The sequence below is a fragment of the Acomys minous genome (assembly GCF_964271855.1).
Source record: "Acomys minous genome assembly, chromosome: 3".
In the NCBI taxonomy this organism is placed as follows: domain Eukaryota; kingdom Metazoa; phylum Chordata; class Mammalia; order Rodentia; family Muridae; genus Acomys; species Acomys minous.
In genome coordinates, this window is record NC_140485.1 from 73,228,843 (window position 1) to 73,244,369 (window position 15,527).

A 15,527-nucleotide genomic window follows, 5' to 3' on the forward strand; every position below is an offset into this window, starting at 1 on the left:
TTTTTCTGAACAAAAATAATCGTTTTAAAAGCCAAAGCATTTGGTGCGAGAAGGCAAACAATTTTATTGTGACCGAAAGCCATGATTAAGACTGGGGCTTCTGGGATCGGAGTACACTCAAACCTTAGCTCACGAACTCCAACAGCACCATCTCTGCAAGAGACATGAACATTTTAAGCTTCAGTTTCCCGATTTTATCAAATGGAAATTATAAGATCTACCTGACAGAGTTTCTGAGACATCAAGTGAGGTACTAGCCAGAAAACACATCTGTGGGATTTAGTAAGTGCTCAACAAATGTTTTCTGTAGATGGGACGATCTTTTCGGCCAAGGTGCTGAGACCTAGGGGAAAAAAAGTTGACATAGACCTATGGGTAAGAAGGAAGGAGAAGTCCACTCTCATTCACCAGTTAAAGGAAGTGGCCCAGAAAGGATGGTGTTTGGTCTGGGGCTTTCTTTATTGGAGGAGTGATTCTCTGCGCACAGAAGGGGCAGGGTAGCACTGTGGCAAGACGGGAGTAACTTGTTTGAAACCTCTGTAAGAAGCTAAATATGGTAGCATCATCCAGTCATCTCCGATCTCCGGAGCTGCTCCTGAAAGACTATGATGTTCACACCACTGTGGGCTACATACTATAATCCTCTCAAACGTGGGGGAAAGAGGGAACAGAAGAGGAAGAAATGGAGGGAAGGGCCTCGAACCTGCTATGTAGCTGAACCTTGCCTTGAATTGGTCTTCCCATCTCAGCCTCCCAAGTACCTGGATTGCAAGTGTGAGCCACCAAGCCTAAAAGTTAGTTTCTTTTACAAATACTTGGTTGACAAGTTTTATGTTGTCAGGGTATTAAAAGCGATCAAGGAGACAGCAAGGCATCAAATATCATAGGATTCACAGTGTGTGTAGCTGTGGGAACCAAGCCTGTAAAGAAATCATCGGACAGAAGGTTTGATTGTGATAAAATTTATAGAGGAAATAAAACAGGACAATGATGCAATATGTGATGGACAAAGACAGGTAGCTGTGAATTAACCCTTTAGTGACATTGGAATGCACCACATTGGTAACTTTGAGTGAGTGAGAATGCCAGAAAGGGATCCTGCTACTGGGTTTATAAAAAGGAAAAGGCAGGAACCACCTAGGTTTTGGCTTCATGGCTATATACTAGAAGTATATGTTGGTGCCAAGATTCTATCCGTACAGATTCTGGTTCAGTTTGCCTGGGGTGGGACCAAGGACTAACCTTTCAAGCCTATGAGTGACTATGATGTGAAGCCATAGGCCAAGCTTCTGAGCTGAAGCAGGACCCTTAGGAATCTGAGATGACCTTTTGTTGCCTTCTCCTGAAGTCTTAGCAATGGAGAAACCACACTGATTTTTTTTTTGATGGTTACCATGTGACTCCACTGTATGGTGATCGAAACAAAAGTTGAACAATACTTTATGAAACTAGAGCTCTGATATCATCCAAGCCCCAGTACTACCAAATCTCCAGGTATAGAGACCTTCTTCCTTAGTTTCTTTATATTGAAAAATAAAAACATAAAAGTGGAACTGAGAAGGGATGTGAGTTTATTTCAGCATGAACAGATCAGGGAGAGAAGGAAACTAGTCATAGCATTCCTGTTTGTAGAAACAATTAGAAAAAAAAAAGCAGAAGAAATGAGATGTACCTGCACGACAGTTTCACAAGTCCTTGCCTAGAGAAAGATGGCTTGGCCCCAGGTCATCTCCATTGTTTACATTCTCTGTTTCAGAGATGACTCTGGATTCAAGGCTGTTGGCCGACAAGTTTGTATAGGATTTTGTCTCAAAATATAAAGTGGAGAGATATTGAAGAAGACATTTGATGCCAAATTCTGACCTCTACGTACATGTAAATACATATGTGAACATACATGAACACATACATATGTAGGAGAGAGAGAGAGAGAGAGAGAGAGAGAGAGAGAGAGAGAGAGAGAGAGGAGAGAGAGAGAGAGAGAGGGAAGAGAGAAAGAAGGGGGGAGAGAGAGGGGGGGGAGGAATACAAATTTCCCTCTTTAAATCTTAGTAGAGCACACTTGTAATCCCAACACTTGGGAGGTAGATGTAAGAGGATCAAGAGTTTAGCATCATTCTTAGCTATGTAGTGAGTTTAAGGCCAGCTTGAACCATTCAAAACCCATGTCAAAAGAAAGAAAGAGAAAGAAAGAAAGAAAGAAAGAAAGAAAGAAAGAAAGAAAGAAAGGAGAAAGAATTAAGCGGAGGAAGGAAGCTATGTAGTGAGTTTAAGGCCAGCTTGAACTATAGAAAACCCTGACTCAAAAGGAGGAAGGAAGGAAAGAAGGGAGGGAGGGAGGGAGGGAAGGAGGAAGAGAAGAAGAAGAGGGGAGGAGAGGAGAAGAGAAGGATAAATTACATTACCACCTCTATCCAGGCTCCAGGCTGTTCTCTCAGCATTGGATCAGTGTTTCATTTACACAGTGTAGACACTGTTTAAAAGTGCCCCGTAGGACACACTGCTATTCCCCATAGATCTGTCGTGTCCCCTTTCCTATGCTGTGCCAGTCTCCCAGGTGCTGTGTGCATTGATGTAATGAATCTCAGGTGTGACCTGCTTTGGAGGGCTGTTATTAGGCACCCAGAGACTCACTGTCTGACCTACATAAATGGTTGAGAAATCCAGATTGCATCTGGAGGTTCAAAGACCTTGGCTTGAGATTTCAGGATATTGGGCAGTGGCCAGGATTTCAGGATTTCACCTGATGGCACGCCCCAGATTGGCTCACCCACTTTTCTCTCCTGTTTCTCTCCCTTTCCATTTTATCTTGGAACCATTTCTATAACACACCATTTGACTTGGAGTCTGTCCCTGGAGGAATATGAGCTAACACATGTCTTTTTCTGGGAGAACGTGGACCAAAATGTGCACCTGCCTAAAGTTGGGCAATGTTCACCTGGGAGCTGAAGCCTACTTTCCATCTGTTAGTTGAATCAAGATCTCGAATGGGAAATCTGTTTGCATCTGCCCCACGTATAGAAAGGGGGCGCTGGAAATTTTAATAATAGAAAGTTGACTGTGTCTCATCAGAAGAATCAGCTGAGAGATGTGAGTCGCTATCTAAACTGTTTGCTTTGGCATCAGAGACAGCAGGATGACCGAGTGGCCATGTACCCAAAGCTTCTGGAAGAGTCCTATCATTCTACATAGAGGGTCTTGGGACTTGGTACCAGAATGCAATGCCCTTGCCTCCAAGGGGAGGAAGTGCTGAAACTGAAAGTGCACACTCTTGCTGATGTTATAGCAGCTACGTTACAGTGAAGATAGAGTAGGAGCACAGCATCACCTTCGGAGCTCTCATGGGGAGACCCCTCCCCCCCTCCCCCCCGATGGCAAGCTGTGCAAAGAAAACATCATAAATGCCCATCATCTCACTGGGAGAGACAGAAGTCAGCATACTTAGAAAACTGTATAAGGAAATCTCGAACTACTTTAAATTATTCTTTTCTTATGACACCAGGGTTTTCCTATTAAAATGCCCCCATTTACCGACAACCCTGCAGAGTTTATTGCAAGCCCTTCTCCAAAGTTGGAGATAGGACTCTGGAATGGATTGTTCTCGTTTAGGTAGGCATTGGTCATTACCAGAGAAGCAGAAGCAGGATGCTCTTGATTGATGTATTTTTCAAGCGAATGGTGGGGATAAAGGTACTGCAGGCAACAGACACAGTGCCCATGCTCTTGCTCTCTCCTCCACCACCCCCCTCTCTCTGTGTCACTGTGCTGCTCTTTCTCCCCTGGTTGTTGAGAAGAGCTAGGTGAACTGGCAGACAGTCACCTGACAGAAAGGCTTCAAGCTTCCTGGCGACCCTTGCAGTTTATGTCTGAGTGGATAAGCTGCAGCTGCGGTGGGCCTCTGGGAACTGCTGAATCTGCTTTTGACACAGTAATCCCAATCATACGTGGACCGTATGTTGACTCCATAGCTTAACCTCCAAAATGCCCTTATCCTCTCTCTCTCTCTCTCTCTCTCTCTCTCTCTCTCTCTCTCTCTCTCTCTCTCTCTCTCTCTCTGTGATTTCAGATGAGGTGGAATACAAACTAAGCAGTTTAGGCCACCAGCTTTACAAAATGCTCAGGTGGCCCTTTGTGCATTATGTTGGTTTATGGAAAAAGAACATTTTTAAAAAGGAACTGAGCTGTGAAGGACGTCTAAGCTGCTTTTGCTGAATTGACACTCATAGGTCACTGAGCCTCTCAGGTTTATCCTTACCGATTCAACCTGACTTTTACAGATCTGCTTGTCAATTCAACCAAACTTTACAGCAGGATGAGAGGATGGGGCAGTCTGCATGGACGTTGTACTTTCTTCCAACAGCCTTGAACAATTGCATGTCTAGAACTCCACAGTGACATGCTCCCAGCTCATCACAGCTGCACTCTCATGGCAGTGGTGGGCAGCACATGAAGCCATCACTGGGCTTTTCTTGATCCCGCCCATCACAGGATAGTCAGGGATATGAGAAAGTGATTTTAGGAGGAACATATGGCTCTTGACAATCTCCAAAGGCTTTGGGGTCTTAATTGATTAACCAAGCACAATGAAGAGAGTCATTGTACGTTGAGAAGGTTGGCTAAGAAGCCAAGACAAAGGCCTTATCTTGTGGACATTGTTAAGAACGGAGGAGGTGAAAAGCAGACTATAGCTTAGGAAAAAGCAGGGGCCCACAGCTCTTTTCAAGTCCTATAGGAGTGAGTTAGTTGGATCAGGACAGGAAGTTGAATAGAAGGCATGTTACCTAAATCTAGTGTGCAGTAGTGTTAAATGCTATTGCTAGGTTCAACAGGAAGCCTAAGAGACTGTATTTCCTCTTTTTATTTTCTTAATGATCAGAGCCCCTTGAAAAAAGAGCCCTCAATTAATCAAGCTGCCATTAGCACTCTTAACAGATGCAACACTTTACTTAAGGCTGTTGTTTCATAAAGGGCAATGTGGGCATTGATGATTTTTTTTGCATTCACCTCTCTACTTCTGTTCATGTTTTCTAGGTTTAAGTCGTAGATGTTTCTGTTGTCTGGCAGTGACTAAGATTAGCTGATAAACATGGAGGGTGATTTCACTTGACACATAATCCAGAGATGAGGGGATGGAGTGAAATTAAATCTTATTTTATACATTGACTGGCTTCACCTGGCTTTATGGACAAAGAAATCTCTCACACATGCATAGTCATGTGAGACTCTTGAACCACTATGCATGCTCAGATGTCATCCAGACTTCTTTTGGAACTCAAATACTCACCCACATTTATCTGTATGCTACCTTATTTTTTTATTAATTGATCCGTTAATCTGTGTGTGCATGATATGCAATGGGAGTATCAGAGTCAATTTTCCCCTTCCTTATTTACATGGGTTCCAGAACTCAAACTCCAGTCAGCAGGCATGGAGGCAAATGCCCTAACTCCCTGTGCCATCTTACCAGCTCTGGACATCACTCTCATTTAGAGAGAGACGCTAAGGTGCTGTAGCCCCTCATTTGGACATTGTATTTCTCAGGTACAACATATGCTGTCTATGACACTGGTCACATTCACTCCTATGTCACTCATACGTAGCCTGGGCTTCTAGGCTCTCCTTCACAGGTGTACAACAGACAACAGACATCCTCATGTCCACTCAACCTTTTTTTTTCCAAGAAATCATTCTTTTTTTTTAATATTTATTTATTCTATATACAGTGTTCTGCCTGCGTGTACACCTGCACACCTGAAGAGGGAGCCAGATCTCATTATAGATGGCTGTGAGCCACAATGTGGTTGCTGGGAATTGAACTCAGGACCTTTGGAAGAGCATGCAGTGCTCTTAACCTCTGAGCCATCGCTCCAGCCCCACTCAAACTTCTTATTCATCCAAGTGTGTCATGCACTCACATGCATTCCTTTCTCACTTGCATCAATGAGCACCCTTGTGTTCAGAGAAAACTAGAGTATTTGCCTCACCAATGATGCTACATGTTCTTGGGAGGTGTTCTTTCACAGCATGTGTTCAACTTGATGAAATAGTCCTGGCCTCTGTCTCTCACCTAAAGTGTGCTTTGTAGCCCAGTGTCCTTGGATAGATCATCTAACCAGAGGCTTAAGGCCTATGCTACTCTTTTCATAAAGCATGCGATGTGTTACATTTAAACAATAGACGTGGTGCTACAGTCACCTCACTAATTCACATGTCGTCATACTCTTTGGACAATTGGTCTTCTGTCTTAGATCATGCATCTCAGAGTACAGTTGAATCCTTCTAAACGGTGTTTGTTCATGAGACGGACATGCTGAGCATACCAAGGCATAAGGACTTTTTATCCAATTCACAAACTTTTGAGTAACTTGCATGAAGAGAATCTGTGTACTTGGCATATGGTTGATAGTCAATAAAGGCTGTCATCTCCAGGCACACACTGGCACCTCCTTGCATTCTTAGTTGCAGGGGATGATATGAGATTACTTGGCAGGCACTCCTGGAAATCACTGTTTACCCTGATTAAAGTTTCTGTATCCATCCAGATTTGGCTTACTGCTTGCTTTCAACTTTAATTCAATCCACTTTGATTCATTTCAACAAATGTTCATTGATCACTTGCTTAGAGTCAGGCATGCTCCTCCTGGGCACTGTGTGTATGTGGTAGGGGTGGGGGATAGAGTAATTCAGAGATAACTAGGCCATGATCTCACTTTTAAGGATACAATTGAACCAGCGAGGCATGTGCCCTATCTTGTGCTTTCATAAAATCAAATAAAAAAATGATGAATGAGTTGGCAATAACTCATTCTGGATAGATGATCTGATGTCTGTTATAGGCAGAGGTGGCTAGCATTGGTGGGTGTTTCAAATAGAGGAAGCCCAAGCTGGTGATGGAGAGGGTCAGTTTAAGGATGTTTATATAATAGTTGGGTGTCTGTAGCTGTTGGAATTCATATGCATCATGAGATGATCCCCTGAAAGGAAAGATGGAAGCCAAGCACAAAGGGTTGCAGTAGCCAGGATGAGAAGTTTAGGACATATAATTTGGATAAAAGAGAAACTATGGAAGAGCTGGAAGGGAGATCATTTTTATGACTGGAAGCAAAATGGATAACTAGACAGAAGGATCAAATGAACTGGGGACAAAGGAACCAACAGAGTCAAGGTGAGATGTGGGAGAGCACCTGGCCTAAGCATTAGCAAGGGGGAAAAGTAAAGAAAGTTGGGGCAAAGTCTCAGGCCACAGAGACTGTTGGTTGGGGGGGGGGGAGGAAAGTGAGGTCTAAGTAGATGAGAACTGAGAATGAGCCAAATTCAGGATCTGGGCGCAGTCAGGTGGTAATAGTATTCTTCAAAAAGTAAACCCACCTAGAAGGGGCCACAGGTTTATATAGATTAGGGTCTGAGAAGAAATCTGAATGTGTCTTGTGTGAATTGATATTTGGATCTTTATATGAAGACAGATTTCTACAAAGCAACGGGGTTGAAAATCTGAGCATGGGATAAGGATTATCATTTTTTTTTCCAAATTGAAGAGATATCAGTGTCTCCTCCCCGAGGAGCTGTGCACACACAATGAATGACAGTGAGATTATCAGTCTACAGAGTGACTCACCTCCCTCTCTTCTCTCTTGTCCAGTGTGTACCAGCTGGTTGTCAAGGAGGAACGACTTCAGAAGTCCCGGAGAGCAGCTGACATCATCGAGTGTTTCTCAGTCCCCGTGAGCTACCGGAATGCCTCTAACCTTGATTCTCTACACTACTTTGCTGCAGAGTTGAAGCCTTCCAACCTGCCTGTCACCCAGCCATTTACAGTGGGGGACAACAAGACCTACAATGGCTACTGGAACCCTCCCCTCTCCCCACTGAAGAGCTACAGCATTTACTTCCAGGCGCTCAGCAAAGCAAATGGAGTAAGTAGGTCATTACTTATCTGATTTAGATTTTTCCCCTCTCTCAAGTGCAAAGGCTGTGAGCCTTTACAGCAGGGTTGAGTAAACTGAGGCCCCATGAGCCAAGTCCAGCCCTCATTGTCTTTTGAGATTTAGAAATAACGCCTCCTAGCTTGTACATGACTGATGGTTGTTTTTGATGCTTAAGAGTAAAGTTGGGACGTTGCAATATAGAGACTTTATGTGTCATGAGGCTTAAAGCATTTATTTGTATGACTTCTGTGGGAAAAAACATATGTAAATTTGTAATCGAGTATGGAAAAGGTGATACACTTAAGGAAATCACACTGCCTGAACTTCCTATCAGCATCTGGATGCAGGGAGGAACACATTTCAGTTCATGTTTTGAATTATCCCCCTTATCATTACCATGAGTCACGTCCAAAATATATTTTTTTTTAATTTTAAAAACAAAGTAACTGCTTTTGTGTCAAGTATTTCCTTGCCTCAGTAGTTGTGTCAGTCAGCAGCACACATTCACAAGGCTGGAAGAAATCACAAAGGGCATCCATCACCTTCCCATTTATTTCCACCCACCCCTGAATAAATATGCTTTAGTTACTATGACCACATTACAGTCAAGATTGTTGGTGCTTGATTTTGAATGCCTTCAGTGACAGAGAACTTACCTTGCTGTTTTGGGAGTGACACAGTGGAGGTTGTAACTCTAAGAAAGCTTTGTTATATAATTATCTAATATTTCTTCGATGAAAGCGTCTTTCTAGTATTCTTCAGTCATACCTTTTAGGGATTTATAGAGCAAAACAATCACTTTTAAGGTGTTTGTTTCTGTTGGGTTATTACCTTTACTGCCCCACCCACTTAATCACTCTTTTTTTTTTTTTTAACAGTTTGTAAAATACTTTATTTAAATGTTTAAGTGTACAATAGATGACTAAAAAGCGAACAAGTTTGCCTGTCTATGTGGTTATTGTTTTGTTTTTGTTTTTGTTTTTTTATATTTTATTCTTTTTTGTTAATTTATTCTTGTTACATCTCAATCACTCTTAAATCACACCCATCGGGTCATCTTCTCTGATAATACTTCTTATAAGTTAGTACTCACCCATTCGAGGTACCTTAATGGACATATTCCAGGCTTTCATAATTTATTCATCAAGCATATGATGGCCAGTGTCATGTGCTAATCCCTGTGGTTCCTATTAAGATTAATACGTGCACTCCAAGAGATTACAGATCTGTGAGGAAGCCTGAAGTGTGCCGAATCATGCAGTGTCTCTACAGGAGCGACACACTCACTGCAAACAAGGACTGAGGCCAAAGCAAGATTGGTGGCGTGTGTGCACATAGAACAGTTTAGTCTGCTGGTGGTAATCACTGCCTCGGAAAAAAAATCCTGGACTGAGGAACTAATTAACATTTAGAGTGTCCGCATGCCCATTTAAATTCTACTTTGATATTTCAGTTCTGCATTTATTACTGGTTCAAGCAACGCTCCTCACTGAGAGTATAAAGCTACAAAGAGAAGCTGCCAGACTGCCTTCCACCTGTCCATCTGGTCCCCACTCTGCACGAAGCACTCTGATGTATTGAGCATGAAGACATAAACATGGAGCAAAGCATCTGGGGGCCCATCTTGCTTTCAGATCTCTGAATCCCATGCTGGCCTGTGCGGGGCTTGCACACAGCTCTCTGATAAGATACGACTCTCTCAGCTCTACGCACATTGAGAGCGATCGAGCTGTGTTTCCAGTCTGCTAATGAGGCTGAGATCCTATGCCCCAGTCTCACGTTACCATGTCCCCAAACAGATACTGCTCAGGGAGCTAGAAATACACCAACACTACTGGAGACTAATTATCCTGGTGTTTTTCCAGCCCAAAAATGATTGGCTGCGACAGGGACATCAGGTGACGTGGAACATCTAGTGGACGGTTTTCTTCCCAAATATCATGGCATAGTCCCTTCTCTGGAAGACACAGATTTTGACACATAGAAAAAACCAGTCAGGTATTGAAGCTGCATTTGGCCTGAGATGCAGTTCCGCGAGGAAAAAGGCCATGAATTACCTGTGCCTCACATCATCTGCTCTGCCATAGTGGAATTGTAATTTCCAGCAAAGATACACAGCAGGAAGAGTATTGTGTGCATGCTTATGCAATGTTGTCCGAGAGTGTAGTTGGCCTCACAAAAACAGAGAAAGGAAAAGCAGCCAGATGTGGGCGCTCAGAGTGAAATTTTATGGCAAAGAAAAAGGTACACGTTGCTTAAAATTACTGTCTTTAGTATTAAGTTGTACTGAAAAAAAATGAGCAAAAAGGTCATAGGAGCAGAGCAACTATTCCCACTCTGACAAGTGTCTGCCTGTCTCCTTTCCTCTTCTGTGCATCATAGAGGCCAGAAGACAGTGCAGTTAAACCGGGAGGGCTTTGCAGAGTGATCAGCTACAAACTCCAGCTGGGCACATCCATTGTTCGTGAGCAGATACATCAGGAAGACTGCTCCTTGGTACACAGAGCCACCTCCATGCCCCGCTTCTAATAAATCACTCAAAGAACAATTGACTGAGCAATGAATCAAAACAAAGAAACGAGAATAGAAAGGAATGGGATAAAAGACCCACAATGAGCAGGAAACTAATTAGACATTGCGTTAATGCTAAATAATCATTCCAAATGCTTTACAGAACAGGAGGTTAATGTAAAAAGCAATTACTTAAAGAGGAGAGGCACAATGTAAAAATTAGCAATTGTGATTTGGGCCCAAAATGCACTGTCATGTCAGCAAGAAACTTGGAATAGGATGGAAGCAGAAGTGTCTGAACAGGAATCTGTTAATTCGCTCACAAAGACAAAAGCAAGTATATAACTATTGTTTTACTCTAAATACTGGGAATTTTGGAAGTATCGTTTTTAACCATACAGTTGGCCTCCTGATAATAAGAAACAAAATAGTAACACTATACAAAGAAACAGGGAAGACAAAGGAAATTATTTTTTTAAAAGACTCGAAACTCAGCAACTTGAATGGAAGAAGAAAATATTATATTTGGTGATATAAAGAGAAAGTAAAGTTATTCATTCATAAAATGGGACAATGGCTTTGATAGGGTAAAAAAAAAACAGGTCTCAATGAAATGCGTCATTGCAATGTTTAAATCAAAGGATGTGTCAAAATCCTTCTGAAACTACAGCAAATAAGGAGGGAGGGAGTAGATAGTCACATGTTACAGAACGAGTGTAGACCAGGCTGAATAACCTACAAGCAGACGCTTCCATTCCTCCCTCCATACCCTACCTGCAAGATTTATTCAGGACAAGGTGAGAGTGGTTAGAACCCAAGAGTCTTCATTCTGTGTATATTAAGATAGTTTATCAGCTTAGCAGATGATGGTAAACCCAGCCTTTAAAATTCAGACTGCCTGAATACAAAACCCTCGTGGCTGTGTGACTTTAATTAAACTATTAAAAGCGTTAGATATGGTTGATTAATTAGAAGAACATCTATCAAGCACACACTGTTTTTCACAAAGGATGAAAAAAATGCTCTGAAAAACTTCAGTGAGCAGACAAACCTCTCTGCCTGCATAGTGTTTACATTCTAACGGGGGAAGAAACCAAAATAAATAAGGGAAATAACTTACCATATGATTGTAGTCATGTGGACTTATTCATTCAGTGCTGACAACCCATGAGGATAAAGGCAATTGGGAAGTTTTATAATGATTATGAATGGGTTGTCTTTTCCCAGCCCCAGGCATACCATAGAAAATTTGACCTTAGTGTTCGTATTAAGATTTTTTCAGAGTCTCTTTGGGTGTTTGAGTTATCCACTGGTACTTAAGTTGAAATTCTGCATGGTTAGATCTTGTGTTTGTCCATTGGTGTCTTCTTGCAGCTAGCAAGGAAGACCTAGTTACGAAAGTGCTGTCCTTGGTGCTGGAGTGTCAGCACCCACACTTAGCAGTCAGTCCATACTGTAACCATATGGTTTGGATATAGCTATATAATGGCATTTTAGAGTTTGATAGAATTTGAAGTGTCATATAATTTGGGCCAGAGGAAGAAGAAGAGAGGAGAAAAAAATATCCAATAAAGCATTCTCAGCAGGGTGTCCCCATGATTACTGCAATTCTGTGGTGTGAAAGTTGGTTGGTTCCTTTATGGGGCAGGCAAAACGATTAGAACATTTTTCCTTACATAACGACCAGTTATTTCTTCCTACCTCGTGTCTCCTAGTCTCCTTGATTGCCTTGAGCGAATAACACATTTTTCTATCAACCTCTCATAGTCAGTAATGTGTAGTGCCCACTATCTGCCCTTGGCCATCCACCCCTTGCCTTGGTATGTAACATGCAGCTCTTCTGATCCTTACGTCTCCTTCATCACAGTTTCTTAGTTTTCTGATGCCAGGCTTCTTTCTTCCAAAGCCCCCTTAAAAAGAGGTCTCCCAAAGCAGCACAATGTCTCAACTGCATTTTTAACTACTTCTATCTTGAATGTTTCCTGAGAGCTTATCAAATATTTCAAGAAGTTTTTTTCCCTCACTTTGAAGCCTTGGTTCATGGCTGCATCTCTCTTGTGCTGAGTGTAGAACTAGACCTTTTCATTTTAGGCTTCATTTTCAATGCCCAGTCCTCTAAGAATTTTCTTGCAAACACTCAGAAGCCCATACCAGTATTAATGGGTTAGCATCTTATTTTCTTTTATAGCACCAGATATTTTTAAATTACATATATTTTTGTATGCTGCATGCCTTTCCCATTATATTGAGAATGCCCAGAGATAAGAAGCCTGACTCAGATTTTGTTGTTATTGCTGCTGCTGTTTCTCTCTTAATCATTTGTTCTTAAGTCTCAGGATGTCATTTGGAAGTTTGTGCTGTATTTCCCATGCTATGTTTAATCTTAAACCTAGAGTAGACACTCAAAGTCATTTAATGAATTGACTAGTTGATAAGGTATGAATTATTCCGTGATGTATGTGAGTCTCAGTTTCCTCATTTGTGAGTTGAATTATTAATTCGTCCTTAATAGCCATCTCATTGGAAACATTTAAAAAGTCTTAATAACAAAAGACATTTAAAGTTATGTCAACATAGTCTGGATCTCCACTGTGGTTAAATGAAAGTTGTGGTTCTGAGCCATTTCATCATGGACAGATGAACCCTAAAGGACCTTCCTCCCACTCTGATAATTAGACTTCTCTCCCAGATGGCTCATTTCCCAAGCTCTGGGGGCCTGGGCAGCCTTGATTTCCTCCAGACCTTCCTAAGAACATCCAGTGTAGCTGTCTCGGTGATAAACAGCGGGTGGGTACAATTCTGCATTGTTCATTTCTCCCACTTTCTCAGAATGAGCCCTGCTGAATCTCTGGTTCTCTGCATCCCCACCACCATTATCTGTGATTGTGAAGTTGAAAGGACCATAATTAAGGGTTGGATGCAAAACAAATGTAGCAAATTCATGCAAATATCCATTAGAAGCCATGTTGTGTTGGGCGACGCTGGTGTGCTTGCGATGTTTACTTAAATGGAAAACTCTTTCCTGGCCATTTCCTTCCTGCCATGGAGGGTTCATTTTACCTGGATGACGCCTCTGCAGAAAGCTGAACTAAATAAGAGAAGCGGGAGGCAGGAGAGTGGCTGTTCTCTTTTTCTTCCTCTGCAAGCTCTTGAACTCAATTGCCTCTTGAGAGCAGTGGGAAGCCAGATGCTATGCTGAATGGATCACCATGTTTGTGGTATAATCACACAATAATAGCTGGGATCATCGAGGTAGAGCTGGGTTAGGGGGAAATTGTATGCCTCTGAATCAATTGGAAGAGATTGTAGTTAGTGGTACCCAAGCATTGTGAAAAGAATGTTTGCATGTGGATGTGTTTTCTGAGACTTGGTGGGGTAGAAAGCACTGAGTTTGGAATACGACATAGACTTAGTTTTGAATAATGGCTCTTCTTAACTCTCTAAAGATATATAACCCTACACGGCACATGTCTGTCTTCAGAGTCCGGGCTTCATTCCTCGTTTGCCTGACAAAGCCTTCTCGGGGTCTCAGTAGATCCTGTTACTGGGACCCCCACTGCCCTCCCAGGCGTCTCTACCTCTGAGGCTCCGTTCTGTCCTTTGAGCTTTATCACTCACTCTTAAAAACTCTCAACTTCTGTTAGTGCCCTTCTGGGGACTCCAGCATCTTTCCTCAGGTAAAAAGAAAATTCCCCGAGTGTCACCTTGTACAAATACCAAGATGAGTTCTCCCAGGTTGCTAATTTATTTTCACATTCACTTACAGTTCGTACAGATTTTATTATCATGGTATGAGGCCTGAGGGAGCAAGAACTTTTTCTTTCCCATGCAAATATACTTTAAATTCATTGGGAGACCGAGATGAAGGTTACCCAAATGTTGACAGCTGATAATCTTGTCAGCTGTGCCTCCAGGCTTCAACGCTTAGACCCAACGTCCAATCCACCTTATGGAAATTGCAGTCAAGGCTTTCATGTGGTATGGTCTATACTTCCGTGGGGTCTTCCAAAGGATGAGAATGAATTGAAAAGCCTAGAAGTGTCCCTTAGTAATGAAAAAGCAGGAAAAGCTTTGGACTTGGAAAAATGAGTTCCTGAATTTAAGGACTTGGCTGTATCATATATTATCTACATGGGTGAGAATTTAAATGGCAATGCTGGGTCTTCTCGTCTATCAATAGGGTGAGATGTACCCTCCTCAACCCATAGGGGTTTATGCAAAAAGTAATCATAGGCAATATTTCTTTATGAACACCCAAGAACCTTTCAAATCATGATACAGGTACCAATTTGAAACTGTAAATATTCAGTATATGTGTGGGCTGTGTGGATTCAGCATGCATCCATATAAAATATATATTGTAAGTCTCTCAAAATAGCTCAGTAGGTAATGGTGCCTTGCCACCAGGCCTGATGACCTAGAAGCAATCCCAGGATGCACAAAATAAAGTAAACAAAAATTTAAGTAAGTAAATAGATATTTTGCACACACACACTCATATATATGTACACATGTATAAATGGGTATTCATATTGTTGGAAACTTTGTTAGCTTAGGAGTCTTATAGCAGAATAAAGAAAATCATTGAGCCATAAGGTTTAGTGTAGGGAGTTAATGAATCATCTTTACTACTTAAGCTCATGGGAAGCCAGGGCAAAAAGGATTATATGACAGGTTTTCACAGTTCCTCTATTGATAGATGCAAGCATGCATGCTTTTCATAAAATACATTAAGAGGAATTTTTACATACAGGCCTACATTTAAGACCTGGAGGAGACACTGGTTGGTATCATAAGACCTTCTCTTTTTTTCCTCAAACACTCAATTAGTCTTTTCTATATCAGTTCTGTGAAGTCTGAGGTTACAGTATTAGAATTTAATGGAGCCATTTGCACTCAAAGGTACTGTTTCTTGTGTTATAAAATAGTATTCATTCTACTAATTAATGCTATTAAATAAGATTAATGGATTTCCAGGTTTGTCTCTTTTCAGAATTTTTGATGAACATTCTGGGTGTGGGCTTGCCTAGATGGCCTGTGATCAGTTGTGCGACCTTAGGAAATGACATATATGCTCCAAGTGTCTTGTGT

General features: G+C 41.8%; 1 protein-coding gene across 16 annotated transcripts in view; it reads left to right on the plus strand.

Annotated features, from left to right (window-relative positions):
- The window catches only part of PTPRT (protein tyrosine phosphatase receptor type T), a 1,106,784-nt gene that overhangs the window by 872,804 nt on the left and 218,453 nt on the right, over window positions 1-15,527 (plus strand). For all 16 annotated transcript variants that reach the window (XM_084776217.1, XM_084776209.1, XM_084776218.1 and 13 more), the window contains exon 12: window positions 7,640-7,913. In XM_084776217.1, coding sequence (XP_084632343.1) covers window positions 7,640-7,913 — 274 coding nt within the window. The remainder of the gene's footprint in view (window positions 1-7,639; window positions 7,914-15,527) is intronic.